At 43.2% G+C, this 16269-nt stretch overlaps 1 protein-coding gene across 10 annotated transcripts in view; it reads left to right on the forward strand.

Annotated features, from left to right (window-relative positions):
* Window positions 1-15141, forward strand: part of LDAH (lipid droplet associated hydrolase) — a 105658-nt gene extending 90517 nt beyond the window's left edge. For all 10 annotated transcript variants that reach the window (XR_012003221.1, XR_012003220.1, XM_026014936.2 and 7 more), the window contains one exon: window positions 12909-15141. Coding sequence is in view for 8 of the 10 variants with exons in the window: in XM_026014936.2 (XP_025870721.1) it covers window positions 12909-13100 (192 nt within the window). In the remaining 2 variants the exon portion in view is untranslated. The remainder of the gene's footprint in view (window positions 1-12908) is intronic.
* Window positions 15142-16269: the final 1128 nt, after the last annotated feature.

A 16269-nucleotide genomic window follows, 5' to 3' on the forward strand; every position in this document is an offset into this window, starting at 1 on the left:
CTAGCTGAATGGGGGAGGTTGGGGGCCTCAGAAGGACACTTTCTCCAGGGCTTTCAGCTGTTTCCAGTCATTGAAGGATGTAAAAATACAAGAAAAAGAGTATTTTATTTTTCAGCTAAATTATAAGTGAATTTGTTTCAAAAATGCATTTAAGTTCTCAAGGCTAGAAGTTCATAAAAACAACTCAATTCCCAGTTAATAATAAGACTGGCAGATGCTCACTTCCAAAATTCACACTTACAGAATGACTAGATCCATCATGTGTCAAAGCCCATCTTACCACCTGTGGAAGCCAGCTGCTATAAAATACTCATCATCTCTGGATTCTGTTTGTATGTTGTGCTCAGGAAGAGGTCAAAAGAAGGTGCTAACTTATTCCTGTCCTAAGTTAAATCCATATGCAAGTGTAATCATTCCCAGATCGAAGTCTGCTTATGGTAACTGTGTCAGGACTGTAAGTTTACTGAAACTTCTTTAAGAGAAACATGGGGGGATAATAGTAGATGGCAGGCATTTCAAGGTTATTATTAACGCAGTCACAGGAATAAACTTTTCCAACTACAGGGAGTAGTTTTGTTTTGTTTTTTAAGATAGCACAAAAGGTACTGGTGGAATTTGGGAAAGCAAAGCATTGTTTAGTTTATGGATGCAAAACTACGTTGCCGTGAATTGATTATCCTTTGTACTCAGTTTGATCTCTCCATTAGAATAATATAGTTCCGATTCCTAAGTAAAATGAGGTACAGAGAGACAGGAAGTTTATTGCAACTTTTTGTGTCTATAATGAAAAAAAGAGGAAACATGCTGTAATTTAATATTGGTGAAAGTCGAATCAATATACGGCCCCATCTGCTTGAGAAAATAAGGAAACTTGAAAGGGCATGTAGTTTTAGGAAGGTAGTGGCCATTACCTCTTGCCTTCCCAACAATCCTGACAAGTGGTTCAACTTGAAAACCAGTTCCCAAGACTAGACATATCCCTTTTTAGGTACTTTAGTCCCAGGAACTCTGTCCCATTTCAGCCCCAAACATTGGCGTTCAAAAACTTCATACCTATCTGCCAGAACTGTCCAGTGTGAAGACTCTGTGAGCCACATACTTTGTTGCAAAAATATTTGAAGGTATCTCAATTATTCAACTAATTTTAAAACAGTTCTGAAAAATGTGTCTTTGTGCCATCCAGTCAGGAAGCCGCAAGAAAGTCTAAAAATAGTCTCTCTACTACATCATGGGGATGGCTTTCAGATTCTTTCTCATCTGCTAGAAAACTATCACACCATAAACTGCAGGCTTTGGTTCTACATTCAGATTTTCTGCCACTGGATTTCCATTGTCCACATGAAGAGAATTTCTTGAGGAAAATGGACTTTTTAACTCTGAAAAATCTACTGGACTAATTGCCTGTTGCCTGCCTGCCTTCCTTCCCTCCCAGGTCTGCAGACTTTATATACAGTATCAGGCAGTTGTGTTTATTAGCAGTGCTTCAGTACTACATAAAGTTATTTTCCTTTCTTGGAGCAAATATACCAGCCTCATATTTGTTTCCGAATGAGTATACTATGGCCTGTGGCATCAAAGATTGTGTTCTATCTGCCTAACTGAAGCCACCTATCCTTTAAAACTTGGCTCCAATGTCATCTCCAAGAGGCTTTCCTCAGCCCCTGGTTTTGGTTAGATGTTCCTCCCCCAGCCCTTCCCCTGTGTAGTTATAATATTGCATTTTCCACACAGTGTTTAAGTGGTCAGTTTTCCCCTCTTGTGTACCTTCAGGTCAGGAATTATGTTTTTCTCATCTCGATATCTCTAAAGACTCAGCACAATGTATGATACCTGCTGAGTTAATAAATAAATGTGTACTAGATGGATAGATGGATGGGGAAGCCATTAGGGCATAGATTCTAAGACTTTTTTGTGCCATGGGTCTCTTTGGCCCTCTCATGTATAGACCCCTACTCAAAATAATGGTTTTAAGCACATAAAATAAATACATGAAATTACTACAAAAAAGCAATTATATCGAAATAGAGTTATCACAATAACTTAAAAACAAATTTGTGATAGTTCGTACACCTTTATTAACACATTAAATAATGAGATATAAAAATAGCAGTCAGAATTAATAAGTTTATAGTAATGAGCATAAATAACTTTTTAGTTATCTTCAACAAATTTCCTGTGATTTGAAAACTTCGATAATTTTATGTGACAAAATGTAGATGTCACTCATACTACTATTGTTTGTTGCCTGTATTCATAATTGAAGGAAATACTAAATTGTAGTTAGAGGTTAGCAAAAATAAAGATGTCATCTTTTTCCCAAGCAAGTTTACGCTACCCTTCCCCCACTGTCACCACATCTGCATGAACCCATGTGGACCCATAGATTCCCCGCCGGCCGGTGAGGAAGCCCTGCTTTAGAGACACTAGAGGTGGTTAGGCAGCATGGTATCGTGGCTTGGGTGCTGGCTGGTCTGAGAACAAGAAGCCATGAAATGCTACCCTAAAAAGATGAGGTTAGTTTGAGCTGTTGGGGAGCTATTGAATGGCTTAAGCAAAAGGGTAATGACCAGAGTGATAGCCAAAATGTTTGACAACCTTTTGGCATAGCCACTTACCCATCAGAACATGTGCCATCAATGAACAGCCAGACAGTTGAGAGCTACCAGTTCATATCAGTCAGCCCTAGGAATGTGGCTGGATTAACAAATGATAGGGATTATTGGGTGGGAGGATGTATGGAAAATATTGGAGAAGGATGAAATTTGAGGTAGGGAGATCATTCAGGAGGTTTTTACAAGGACTGAGGCAGTGGGGTGGGGGCAGAGAGGAGGTAGGATAGGGAAGATTTAGGAAATAGAGTCAGAAACACTTGTACTAACAGGACAGGAGATAATGAGGAAGGAAGAGTCTCGCATTATTTCTCTGTATTTAGACTGGTAACAAGATCGGGAATGTGGGGAGAGAAGTACTAGCAAGCTGTGGGAGGTAGTTGAGAAGCTAGTTCATCTGGGTCCTTTGAGATACCTATGGGACACTCAAGTGGACACATGGCCGGCAGGCAGCTGGACCTATGGGTGTGAAGCTTAGAATGGTAGTCTGGGCTGAACTTTGATTTGGAAATAATGGAGATAGATTTGAAGCCATGAGCCTGGATAACAGTAACACAAGGAAGTAGTATATGGAGAGAAAACATCTAAAGATGGATCCTTGGGAGCACAGCTGAAAAGGTTGGGAAGAAGCAAAGGAGGTAATGAACAAGACAGGAATGGAGGGAGAGGGGTGGGAATGAGGACCACAATAAAACAAGCCCAAGTAAGAGAATCAGCTGTTCATTTTCGCCACCCCCATCCCAATTCTTTTGGGAACCCCTGGGGCATGTTCTGCTTTATGAGGCACCTGGTGTGTCTGAGGCAAATAGGTCAGCATTCGCTTGTTCTGTCATTGTTCTAAACTATAAGGAAATGTATGTCCCATTCACAGAAAAGTGAATTTGTGTTTGGTTTAGAAACTTGAAGTTTTCATTTGAAACTCACTTAGGAGGGAAACTCTAAACTGCCGTGACCATCTCTGGCCTAGGCGTATGGAAACAGCTGGTGTGTGCTACTGCCAGACCGACGGTGAGCATCGCTATCAGCCAGTGAGGGGTCTAAAGTTTTCCCAGCGAGAACCTGTGAGGTGCAAGCTTCGTGACAAAGGCGGGCAGCCGCGAAGGGGCCGCCAGCAGAGTCATGTTGCCCCTGCCCCCAGAGGGCCAGGCCAGGTGACAGTGTGTTTTGGGAAGGGGGCAAAGTGTCCTCAGGAACAGGAACCCCTCTGCTGTGGCCCTTTCCCCATCCTGCTTAGCCCACCCGAGCCCAGAGGTGCATGTTGCCTGTGGGAGCAAACCTTGTGCAGTCGTTGGCAGGTTCGGGCATGCAAATCCTTCGGATATGCACACGGCCTGCCCAGCGGAGCATAGGAAGTGCTGCCTGGCCCGGCTGACCAGGACTGCCTTCCGCCACGCCTCGGTCCGAAACTGATCGTGTTAGTTCTGCCTGTTTAATTTGAAACCTGTTCAGAATGTCATAATCATCCTGGAAGTGCGTAGGTTTGTTTTCATCTCAACCGTTTTGACCTTGAGAGCTTTATCTTAGGCACTTGTGTTAGCATACCCTGAGTTCTCAGGTGGAGCAACATTGAAAGGAGCCGGGGCGTACTGGGGAGCAGACTTCTGAGTCGCAGCCTGGGGTTCAAACCCCAGCTCCACCGCTTGCTTACTTACGGAACCATGAGTAAGTTACGTGACCGCACTGAGCCTCCTTTTTTCATCAATAAGGTGGTTTAATAGTAGTATCTAGTATCACACATTTGTTCCAAAAATATAATGCTGTAATTCATATAAAGGCCTTCCAAGAGTATCTGGCATGTACTAATAAGCATTCAATAGGAGTTTATTATTATTATAAAGTTTGTTATAGATATGCCTCTGAGTGCTTTAAAAAGACTATTTGCTTAACTTCTTCCCCCACACACTCCTTCCCAGATATTTCATTCTGCAGTGAAAGATTTTGCAGATACTAAGTAGATACCCTAGAGACCCTAGAATGCCCCAACCCCATCCTAGATCACAGCCACTGCTCCCCTTGAGATGCCTAAAGGAGAAGTTGTGCAGGAAGGAACAGTGGCAAAAGAAGGCACAGGAGTACTTCATTTTTGCCGGAACTTAGGACAGTACCCTCATGCAAAGAATCCAGATGAGCTGGACTTGGCCGCTGTTTCTCTGAGTTAAACAAGACCCTCCAGCACATCTGCCAATCTCCTGAGGCATATGACCACAGAGAAACAGAAACACAAGAGGATGCATTTGTTCCCAATGCCTCATACTCTGCAACCTCACCAGAAGAAAATTGATGCCTCAGGTCAGCCTCTCACTCTAGTCCCAGGCAAGAAAGAGACAAAGCTAGTCAGTAGCTGGTCCAGTGCCCTCTATTTGGGAGTGAGTGTGTTCTGGCTCTTTACACTCGAGTCACACAGAAAGGACTGAGCCTCACTTTACGAGTCTGATGGGCAGCCACTGGAGAGGGGTCCAGCCAGTAACCTACTGGCCTTCTGCTGCCGCCGCCACCTCCTCCTCCTCCTCCTCCTCCTCCTCCTCCTCCTCCTCATCATCATCATCATCATCATCATCATCCTTTGGTGCCTTGATGCCCACAGCTCCCTGAGGTGCCTGCAGAAGGAAGAGGTCTCAGTGATCATAAAGGATTGTGTTGTTACCTCCATCCTCAGCCACATTTCTTCATCTTTGGGGATTTTAATTCTCGTGTTCTCAAGGAGGGTAATTGAGCCAATTCTGGATAAAAGGAAGAAAGGAAACAAAGTAAATTGGAAAATGAATATCCTAAACTGTCTCCCTTTCTTTAGCAACTCTTCAAGTTCCTAAAAATGCTTGTTCAGAAGGACTGCAGTGAAATTGTAAAGCTTTGTGACTGCCATCCCTCTGTTCCCAAGAGGAATATGATTTTTAAATAATTGAAAAGAAGAAGCTTATGTTACAGAATAGGCCTCCTCTGAAGTGTGTCATCTGATGGGGAGTGGGGAGGGGGTGGGAGCTGCAGCCTGCCGTGGGTTCTCTGCAAGGGTAGAATGCAATGGAGGAGGGTTAGGAGGGAAAAAAGCCTGGGAAAGCTGGGCAGGGTAGGGGGATGATGAAAACACAGAAATAAAGGCAGAACAGGGAGATCTAGGTGGTACCTAGATGTGCAGGTACTAATTTGACCCCTTGGTAGGCAAATGGCTGCTTTGTGTCTGATATTTGGCTTCTTTGATCACAAACAACAAAAATAAAAAACCAAACCCAAACCTGACAGGTGACAGTTATTCTGGAGAAGGAAAGGAAGAGTGGAGAAAGCAGGATTGACATAATTTTTCTGACTTCTCAAAGCACGAAGGAGAAAATATGTCTCCTCCCTGAGCATCTACATCACTGCCCTGTAGTTGCTCTCACAATGCAGTTTTCCCTGCCACGCAGTGTGACGGCTTAGGGCACTCTTTCTAAAGAAATCAGCTTGTAAACTGGGAAACCTGTTCAGTCAGCACCTAGGGAGCCACAACTCTTTATGGAACACTAACAGAGGAGTCCCTGTGCAGCCCAGGAAGGCAGGGGGCCTTATCTCTGCTGCTGTGAGGGCCCAGGGGCTCTGCCTGTGAGCCCTACCAGGCGGGAGGTAGCAGTCTCTGAATGCTGGTGCCATCCTTCATTTTGGATGATGCTGGACCAGGAGTACCCAGATGGCACTGCAGTGTAGGCTCCAGATCTCATTCGTAAGTAAAAGTGGGTGAGAGTCACCTCCATGAGCCAAGTGTGAGTGGTGGCTTGAAGATGGGCTGTGCTTCACTGTTTCTTTGGATAGTGACTGATCCTGGATCTTCCAACCAATGTCCTTCCCCCATGATCTTTTCAGGGGAACATGGCATGTGTGTGTGTGTGTGTGTGTAGAGTGTGTGCACTATATGATAATATATAATGTATATAATAAAACGCTTTGCTTTAGGCTTAAAGAAAATGTAGAGATGCCTGGGTGGCTCAGTCAGTTAAAACAACTGACTCTTGATTTCAGCTCAGGTCATGATCTCAAGGTCATAGGATCAAGCCCCGTGTTGGGTTCTGTACTTGGCAGAGTCTGTTTGAGATTCTCTCTCTCTCCCTCTACTCCTCCTACTCCCCCCCCCCCGCCAAAAATAAAGAAGTCTTTTTTTTTAAGTGTATAATACTTATATATTTTCTGAGGCTGACTTATATCAAAAAGCAGCTTATCAGAAGAAAATATATTTTCAGAAATCAATTTAAGGCCATGTGGCTGCTTTTTCCTCTGACCTGAGCACAACCACCACTTTAGGGAAGAATCTAGACAAATTTTTGCCCCCATAAGAGATCCCTTTGTCCTCATTGTCATCACCAGTGTAATAGCACCTGCCCTTTAGAGTGCTTACTGTATGTCAAGTACTTGATACGTGTGTTTTTTAATCCTTACCGCCCCACAGGGTATCTGTTCTGTCCCCACTTTACAGAGAAGGAAACAGGGAGCCTAAGAAAGTGGTCCAAGGTAACATTGCTAATAGATGGAAGAACCAAGATTCCAGCCTAGGCAGGTATGGCTCAGGGCTCAAGCTCTCAACACTGTGCCCGCTGCACTGTGCTCTCCCCCTGTAACTGAATAATGAGCTTGAGCAGCCTAACAGATGATTTTACCATAATGGAATACAAAGGCTTTATGAGAAGTGCTTTCACTCTGAGCATAATGGCCCTGAAATACCATCTACCCTTCTGCTCGGGTTTACATTATATCATGAAACAGATTGCCCAAGGACCACTTGAAGAGAGAAAGTTCAATTTGTTTAACTTCCAAGGACAACTGGTTTATACCAAACTTGGCTACATGGTGAATTATATTCTAAGGAGCTTCTAAAATTGAGCTTATCCATAAAGTTAACAAAATGAATAAATGAACAAATACATAAATAAAATTAGTAAATTTAAAAGAAAAATAAACAACATTCTAAGACTATGAAAAACTTCCTTTTATTAGACCTGTGACTCCTATAATGCCTATAGTCCTATTAGATTGTTGAATAGAGAGAAGAAATACAAACAGATTTTTTTCCAGTTTTATTGAGATATAATTCACACAAAACATTGTATTAGCCTAAGGTTTAAAACATAACGAATATGATATGTGTATATAGTGCAAAATGATTACCATAGTAAGTTCAGCTATAAATTTAAATTTCTTGCGACGAAAGCTTTAAAGGTCTACTGTCTCAGCGTATTTCAAGTGTATGGCACAATCCCGTTGATCACAAACAACAAAACCACAGTTAACCACAGTTAACTGTGCTGTACATTAGAGACTGTGTTTAACCACAGTTAAACCCATTAACCACAGTTACTGTGCTGTACATTAGAGACCAAGGGTTTATTCATCTTATCACTGGAATTTTGTACCTTTTGACCACCTTTACCCAGTCCCTTCACCGCCCCATTCCCCATCTCTGGCAACTACCAATCTAATCTGTTCTCTCTTTCTAGGAGTTCTTTTTTTTTTTTAGATTCCACATATAAGTAAAACTATGCTGTATTTGTCTTTCTCTGACGTATTTCACTTAGCATAATGCCTTCAGAGTCCATCCATATTGTCACAAACAGCAGACTTTCCTTCCTTTTTTATGGCTGAATAGTATTACTGCTTGTGTGTGTGTGTGTGTGTGTGTGTGTGTGTGTGTGTGTATACCACCAGATAGAGATTTTTGTGGTTTCCTTCATGTTTAATATTTTAGGATCTACCATTGAAAGTGACTTTTGTTATTTATTAGCTAAATCAAATATATAAACTTAGGTCATAAGATGGTTTCTAGCATTGCTTTTCTTAAACTAAATCCTTTGCTGGTAATGCATAAAAGCCAACAACTCCAAATTGACTCCTGCAGGGCAGGATTCAGGTCTCCCCACTTTGGGCACCTGTAGCAGCATCTCTCTGCCTGTTGTGTTTCAGGGCCAGCTTGTATACGCCTGTTCTTCCCTAGTCTGGCAGCTTCTCCAGGGCAAGCTGTGTTTTACTCGCTTGTGAATTTCAGCCACTTAGCCAGTGCCAGATGGGAAATCGGGTTAGAGTCATTTTTGGTGGGACTGCTTTGAATCTGTGAGTTTCAGCAGCAGAAAGTGAGAGGGAAAAAAACCACCCACATGAGAAAAAGACAAATGTGGTTCCTGTGTGGTGGCAAACTGCAACAATTTGCAGGGACATATCTCCTTAGGGGGACACTGAAAAGTCCAAGGAAAATACGTCTGCGAGCACAGAGATTACAGTAACCATAATGCCACCTTACCGCAGAAAACACACAAGGAAAAGCAAAAAGCAATCCCGAGAAGTCAAAGTGTACACAAACTGAGAAAATTAAATTTTGTGCTTAATAGAGAAATGGATTACTTAACATGACAGCAATCTGGAAACAGAATAATTTCCATTCAATAATGTGTACTTTTTATCAACTCTCACGCGTATCAAAGCGAGTGCCAAGAAGAAAGAAACTACAGGAAATAATTTATCTTCTCACAGACCTTTGGCTTTAAACATTCCGCTGATAGCCTGAGATTCTCAGGTCACAATTCCAGTAATTTCCCATCAGTTATCCCTCCTGTGACACGCAGCACCCCAGAACTACATAGACTTTGAGGAAGGCCGTAAGTGCAGGTGGTTGGGTGCACTCCTGCCCTTGATGGTCACACTCAGTTTTCATAGCCAGTCTAAGACCCTCTCCCCCCACCACCCAGTCCGTAGCTTTTGTGTTTTCCTAACATGGGTCAGTTCATTGTTAATTGTAAACAGTAGTAAAAGGAACTGATTAGGAATGTTGCCCTGGGATATATAACCCAGCTTTACAACTCACTAATTGTTTGAACTTAAGCAACTTACTAAGCCTCAGTTTCCTCTTCTATAAAATAGGGATAAATACCTTCCCCAGAGTATTGTTGCGAGGACTCTGTGAGAGTATAGAGCCTAGCACATTCTTCTCAGTTTTTATCAGTTCGTCATGTATTGTGATGGTAATTTGTTTTGACGTATCGACACATAGTAGTATACACTCCTAACTATCATGCTTTGGTGTCCAGTTACTTCTTTCTACTTCACTTGTCTTGCCCACCCCCCACTAGTACCTCTACACACCCCATACTTTTTCAGTTTCCTGTTTAGGGTTACAGATGCAGTCTTCTGTTCAGATCTATTGCCTGTGACTTATAATCTATAGGGACAGGAAGTATCTTGACCCATGTACGTAAAGGCATTAGAATAACCACGTGTTTTACTTGTAAGCCAAGATTTTCATAGAGGGCCCTTCAGTGAATATAGTCTGAAGAAGAATTTAAAAAACCAAACAATGGGCAGCCCCGGTGGCGCAGCGGTTTAGCACCGCCTGCAGCCCAGGGTGTGATCCTGGAGACCCGGGATCGAGTCCCACGTAGGGCTCCCTGCATGGAGCCTGCTTCTCCCTCTGCCTGTGTCTCTGCCCCTCTGTGTGTGTGTGTCTCTCTCATGAATAAATAAATAAGATCTTTAAAAAAAAAAAGACACAAAACATAAAGACCTTACCCCACCATCACTTAGAGATTGAACAAAATCTAGCCTGCTCTAAATGGTTACTGGTCATGGAGGATTGAGAAAGTTAGATGAACATATGGGAAATCTGGAATCCTCACTATCACGCCATCTTGAACACTTTGTTGTTGTCCTAGTACATGCCTTGGGTAGCACATGCTCACGACTACTTGGACACGACTTGTCTCTTGATACCCTCTAACCTATGTGTATTATTCCTGCTCAACTGTCTGACAGTTTTATGCATGAGGGAACGGTTGGTGTTTCCCCAGTGCTGAGGCTCAATAAGCGGGAGTGTTCAGTGGAGACATTTCAAGGAGTGATTGCCTCACTGAAAAGTAAATGCTGGGTTCTCCATAGAAATAGTTTTTGAAACGTGAGGCAGGAAGCAGCAGGTGCATACAGTCTCCTCATCAAAGAGACTCCTAGGGATGGTTTTCTGCCTTGCTCTCCCTCTAGCTTACTTTTTTTGTGGTAGGGCTTTTGACAAGACTTCAGCACCAGCTTGGGGTGGTGTGAGGGCTTCCAGGGTGCCTTTCTCAGTGTTTAGGGATCTTCAGGCAAGAGAATGCACTTGGAGCAGAGAAAACACCCCGATGGACACAAGGCCAAGTCAGCATTTCCGGATTTCCCAGCACTGTTTCATACTCTGAGGAAGTGCAGAAACCCCTGGACATGATGACTGTACCATATATTATTTTCTGGGTATAACTTAAAAGATTCTTGTGGGTAAGGGTAGGGCATGGTTTAGAGAGAACCTGAAGTTATTAGCCCTATTGGTAGGTAATGAATGCCTACAAGTAGCTTGTCCTCCCAGCAATACCTCAAAGGGAAGCTGTGGCAGGGTGTTGCTGGCCAGAGTAGTCACCCACTGGCCATAACACTGCAGTGTGCCAGACCTGTAGAGACTGACACCTGAAGGAACAAACCAGACCACTGCCAGGCTCTCTGTTCTCCAGCAACAGAAAGAACTTCATACTCTGCTAGGAGCCATGGAAAAATGAATTTCAGTTTTAGGGGCTTTGGAGTGTCCAGAAATGGTTGTAGTGAGACAAAAACAAAACAACAACAACAAAACAACAACAACAACAACAGGAGAATGGGAAGAATAAGTGGCCTGAAGAATAAGAGATCCTTCACAGTATTCAAAACTAAAACCCCAGGTGACAACCAAAAAAATCTCTACAAAGTTATTCAGAGTTAGTCTGCAACTCAAGGTTTAGCTGTTAATAATTGACTCTCTGGACTACTACATCACATATTTTCCTCTTTAAAGTATTGCTTTAACTGTCCCTTTAAATACAGGTTAAATCATAAGGTTCTTGTAATAAAGACCAGTGTTTTTATAAGTGCAATCTCTTTTGTCCAGCTAATGGATTTAATGGCCGTTAGAGCAGAATCACCCAGTGGGCAATAGCACGTGTTCCATCTTGTCTTCCCATCACACTTTGGCCCCTCCAGTCTCTTATTGCCATTGTAGCAGGAATAAGTGTCCTACCATGGAGACATGGCCATGTCACTTCATTGCATGGAGTCTTTTGTTAGCTCCTGTGGACTCCAGGTTCCCCCCCCCCTTCCCCTATTGCTGGGAGGAAGTAGAGCATTCCTGTGAAACCTTTTATAAGCTGAAATGGCATAAAGCAAGGAAGCATTTACCTTTAATGTATCTGGTGAAAAGTTTTTGAGTGTACCCAGACCAAAAAAAAAAGAACTTCTCTTAGGCTTTTCTGATGCCTTAGGACACATCTTGCTAGTGGGTGCACACAGTAAATCGAGGTAAAGCACAGATGCTTGCAGACACTGCTCAGAGCTCTGGTGGCTTGATGCGTAATGTAGTTCCAGGGGGAGGTGCTCGGGGGAGCCACCCTCACTGCTCCAGGGGCATGCAGCCTCTATACCTGCCCACTGCCACACACACACTGAATTCTACTTTCCCTTTTAGCCTTTATTCATAAAAGCGAAAATCCTCTTTGGATTTCTTTCAGGTGGCAAAAACAGGTACTAACATAGGTGTTTCCGTAAAAGCAAAGCAGTATAACACAGAGTTTGGGGAAGCAGGGGATACCTCTGTGTGTGTGTGTGTGTGTGTGTGTGTGTGTGTGTGTGTGTATCATGGGCAGGTCTAGATCGGTATCTGGTAAGGGTGTTAGTAATGTCTTCAGGGAGGCTCTGTCTCCATGTAGCTGCTTGCTATCACCTGAAGTATAATTATATCACCTGCCACTGAATCAACATACTGTCCTGCTGCACAGAGCCTATTCATAGAAATGTTATAGACACTCTCAGGGTTCTGGTGACTTTTCATCTGCTACATTGAGAAGCCTATCTGATTCATCTTTGGGTGCATTCACCTACCATGTGGCTGCATGAAAACGGTGAAGTATCTAATAAACAGGTCACTGATCACCCAGTGATTATGTCCCAGTAACTCGTCCTTGTCGTCACCAGCTGTCTCTCCAGTCCTGCCCATCCCAACCACAGTGTACACAACTTGGCTGGCACATCCTTTTAGTGAATCATGGGTGACCGCTCATACAAGACTCTCCCTCTCGATGTGGGGACAGGTTTCTTCTGATCAGGTGCCTCTTAATTCACTCCTATGAATTCGCACCATGAAGGTCACTGCCTTGAGAGAGCCATGCTCTGGAGGGAGCCCTGGGACTAGCATACAGGGCCAGGGACGGGTGCTGTTTTCAAAGCCTTGCAGACTGCTGGTGTCATGTTTGTGTTGGAAGAAGAAAATGTTTTCTAATAAAATGTTTTTGTCTTGTCTTTTAGCTTACATTTTACTATGGTACTACAGATGCTTGGTGTCCAAAAGAATACTATGAAGACATAAAGAAGGATTTTCCAGAAGGAGATATTCGACTCTGTGAGAAGAAAATACCTCATGCATTCATCCTCCATTTTCCCCAGGAAATGGCTGACATGGTAGCTGACTGGCTAAAGGATGATCTGTCTAAAATATAAGTACTGACCCATGGAAACATCACTGACAGCTAATACATAGCAGCAGTGGCTGTGCCGTCTCTTAGTAGTTAGTAGTATACTTGGTAGGTAAGTGTTCAGTGTGAATGTTTGATAATAGAAGAAGGGAAAAAAAGAACCTTTTGGCTTACTATCAGCTCCTAGCTAGCCCCCCATACTACAGGCTGAAGTAAACACAGTTGATAAAATATACCATAGGTTTAACAGCACATTTTCCAAGACTCAGGGAACACAGAGATCAGTAATCTAAACAAGACCCTTCATGTTTGCATGAGATTACCCCAGTGGCACCATGCAGTTGATTGTAGTAGGCAGGATCCTTGCAGACAAAAGTCTAAATTTAGTTGATTTGAATCCAGTTACCATGTAGAATAGGCTCTCCTAGAGGAAATCATGAAATACCTACTAGAAAATGTAAAGGGGATCAGTAAAGTATAGAGTCAGATATGTAAGTGGACGAGGTCTTGAGGATGCACATTCCAGGAGCAGGAAGCGGTGAGTAGTGGATCTTGGTAGTGGACCTGGACAGAAGCTAAAGATCAGCCCAGACTAACTTTGTAGAGGTCTTGGCTGAGGTCCTCAGTATCACACTGGATACCAGGACAGCCTGCATCACCCCCCACTCCCCCCGCGATACTACCTTGCAGCATGTCACAAACCACCAAGCAGTGCCAGCATCAAGGGGAGGCACTGCTTGTCTGCATCTCTAAGATGCAGCTTCTAAGAAGCTTCCCTGAGGAGTGAGACTTCCTGATCTTCCTGCATTAGTTGGAGACTGAAGTTCACCAGACATAACTTTGGTAAGGAACGCGATGAGAGCTGTTGAAGGATCCTGACTGTACCTCTTGCCACAAGACAGCCGGCAAGCTCTGTGCTGAGCTCTAGCCTTCCAGGTTGGGAGGCCCTGGGTGTCCCAAAGCCAGCCTGTACCTCCTCATAAGAGTTGCCCCTTCTGTGATTTTTTCCAATAAAACTGTATTGAGGACCAGCTATGAGCCAAATACTGTGCTAGGCATTGAGGATAGAGTTCTTGGCTATGTCATGATTCTTTTCTTAGGAAAATCTTCCAGTAAGTAACTTTCGGGAGGGCATCTTTCAATTGCTGAATAGAGAATTGCTATAAATGAGTTCTACATTTCTGCCCCGGCTTTGTTAGTTGGAAAGAAATTGTTTTACTAATGAACCAAAAGAAGCCATAATGAATCATGTGAATTCACCTTCTCTGGATGCCTTGAGGTCCAGTAGAGAAGCTTGTTCTCCAGTCTCGAGTAGGCTCACTATATTTCTGCCTTCCCTAAAATGACTCAATCCTGGGACCCTAGGAGCCAATAAGTCCCACTGACAGCAGTGATAGTTGACGACTAATCAGAACATTCGGTTTTCTCCTAGAGGAGACCCCCCTCATGGTGTTATCATTCCTTAAGAACAATAGAATATTGTCCTTCCTTCCAAAGCCCTAAATCCCCTATGAAGGATTCAGTTCTGATATGCTGCCAACCCAGTGGTGAGCATAGAACAAGTTGCTGTCCTGGCATGGCTTCTGCATCTGAGCAAATGACTTCTCAGAAGGGAAGAGCCAAGCCCCAGGCAAGGAGTGCTCTTGGCCCTGGAGAGAAGCCAGGAGACACACAGACCATTGGCACAGGGCTGCACACGAAATCCTGATTGCCCTCTGTGAGGGGAGGCCTTCTGGAAGTCTGATGTTAGAAGCTTAGGATTCATGGCTCTGCAGTGCCTTGCATATAGGAGATGCTCAGTAGTACTAACTTGGCACATTTGAGCAAGTCCTGGGTGAATCACACCTACTAGAATAATAATATCCCCTAGCTTTACTTTCAGCATTATTTTATATTACTACGTATTTCAGAATTCTACATGTATGACATTGTGTCTTAACTTTGGTTTTTCAGAGCTTTAAAAAATGATAAAAAGTAAAATGATAAAGTAAAAGATACTGGCTCGTTTTCTGTTTATCATCTGATGCCCAAATTAATTTTCAAAATAAATGTTTTACCAGCATTTACAACTGCCTGGCCTTATTTCTCTGGGGAGGAGGTTATAATCTGAGAAAGTCAAAGTCTCTCTCTTAAATTGAAAAGCCATTTTTCTCAGTACTTCTTTTAGAGAAGGAAGAATCCGACTTTAGGAGATTAAAGTTCATTTTATTTCATTAGGAATTAAACCAAAGGGCAGCCCCGGTGGTGCAGCGGTTTGGTGCCGCCTGCAGCCTGTGGTGTGATCCTGGAGACCCAGGATCGAGTACCACATTGGGCTCCCTGCATGGAGCCTGCTTCTCCCTCTGTCTGTGTCTGTGCCCCCCTCTCTCTGTGTTTATGAATAAATAAATAAAATCTTAAAAAAAAAAAGGAATTAAACCAAAGACTAAAGGCTTCCATGCATATGTACGAGGTAATAAAGTATAAGAACTCTGGAGACCTCATCATCTGTGTAATTTTTAGGCAACTTTTTCTAATTTTCCAAGCTTCGGTGTCCTCACTTATAAAATAGAATTAGGGATCCCTGGGTGGCCCAGCGGTTTAGCGCCGCCTTCAGCCCAGGGCATGACCCTGGAGTCCTGGGATGGAGTTCCACATCGGGCTCCCTACATGGAGCCTGCGTCTCCCTCTGCCTGTGTCTCTGCCTCTCTCTCTATTTCTCATGAATAAATAAATAAAATCTTAAAAAAAATAAGATAGAATTAATAATGCCTACCTCATATTGTTGGAAGAAATAAGTGGAAAGGCAAAATTAAAGCTTTTAGTGCAATTCTTGACCAACAGTATCTTCTCAATAAAGATTGACTATAATTGGGCAGCCCCTGTGGCGCAGTGGTTTAGCGCCGCCTGCAGCCTCCAGTGTGATCCTGGAGACCCAGGATTGAGTCCCACGTCGGGCTCCCTGCATGGAGCCTGCTTCTCCCTCTGCCTCTCTGCCTGCCCCCCTCTCTCTCTCTCTGCCTCTGAACAAATAAAAAATTTTAAAAAAAGATTGGCTATAATAATTTATTATTAAACATCATCATCATAAAAAACAGACTAAACTTGATAAACAGTGGATGAAATCATTTTCCAAAAGCATTTCTGTCTATATGTTCCAGTCAGCCACATGGATGGTCCTTTGTCAAAGATGTAGCTTCATAGGAGTTTATCTA

Source organism: Vulpes vulpes, chromosome 8, assembly GCF_048418805.1.
Source record: "Vulpes vulpes isolate BD-2025 chromosome 8, VulVul3, whole genome shotgun sequence".
NCBI lineage: Eukaryota > Metazoa > Chordata > Mammalia > Carnivora > Canidae > Vulpes > Vulpes vulpes.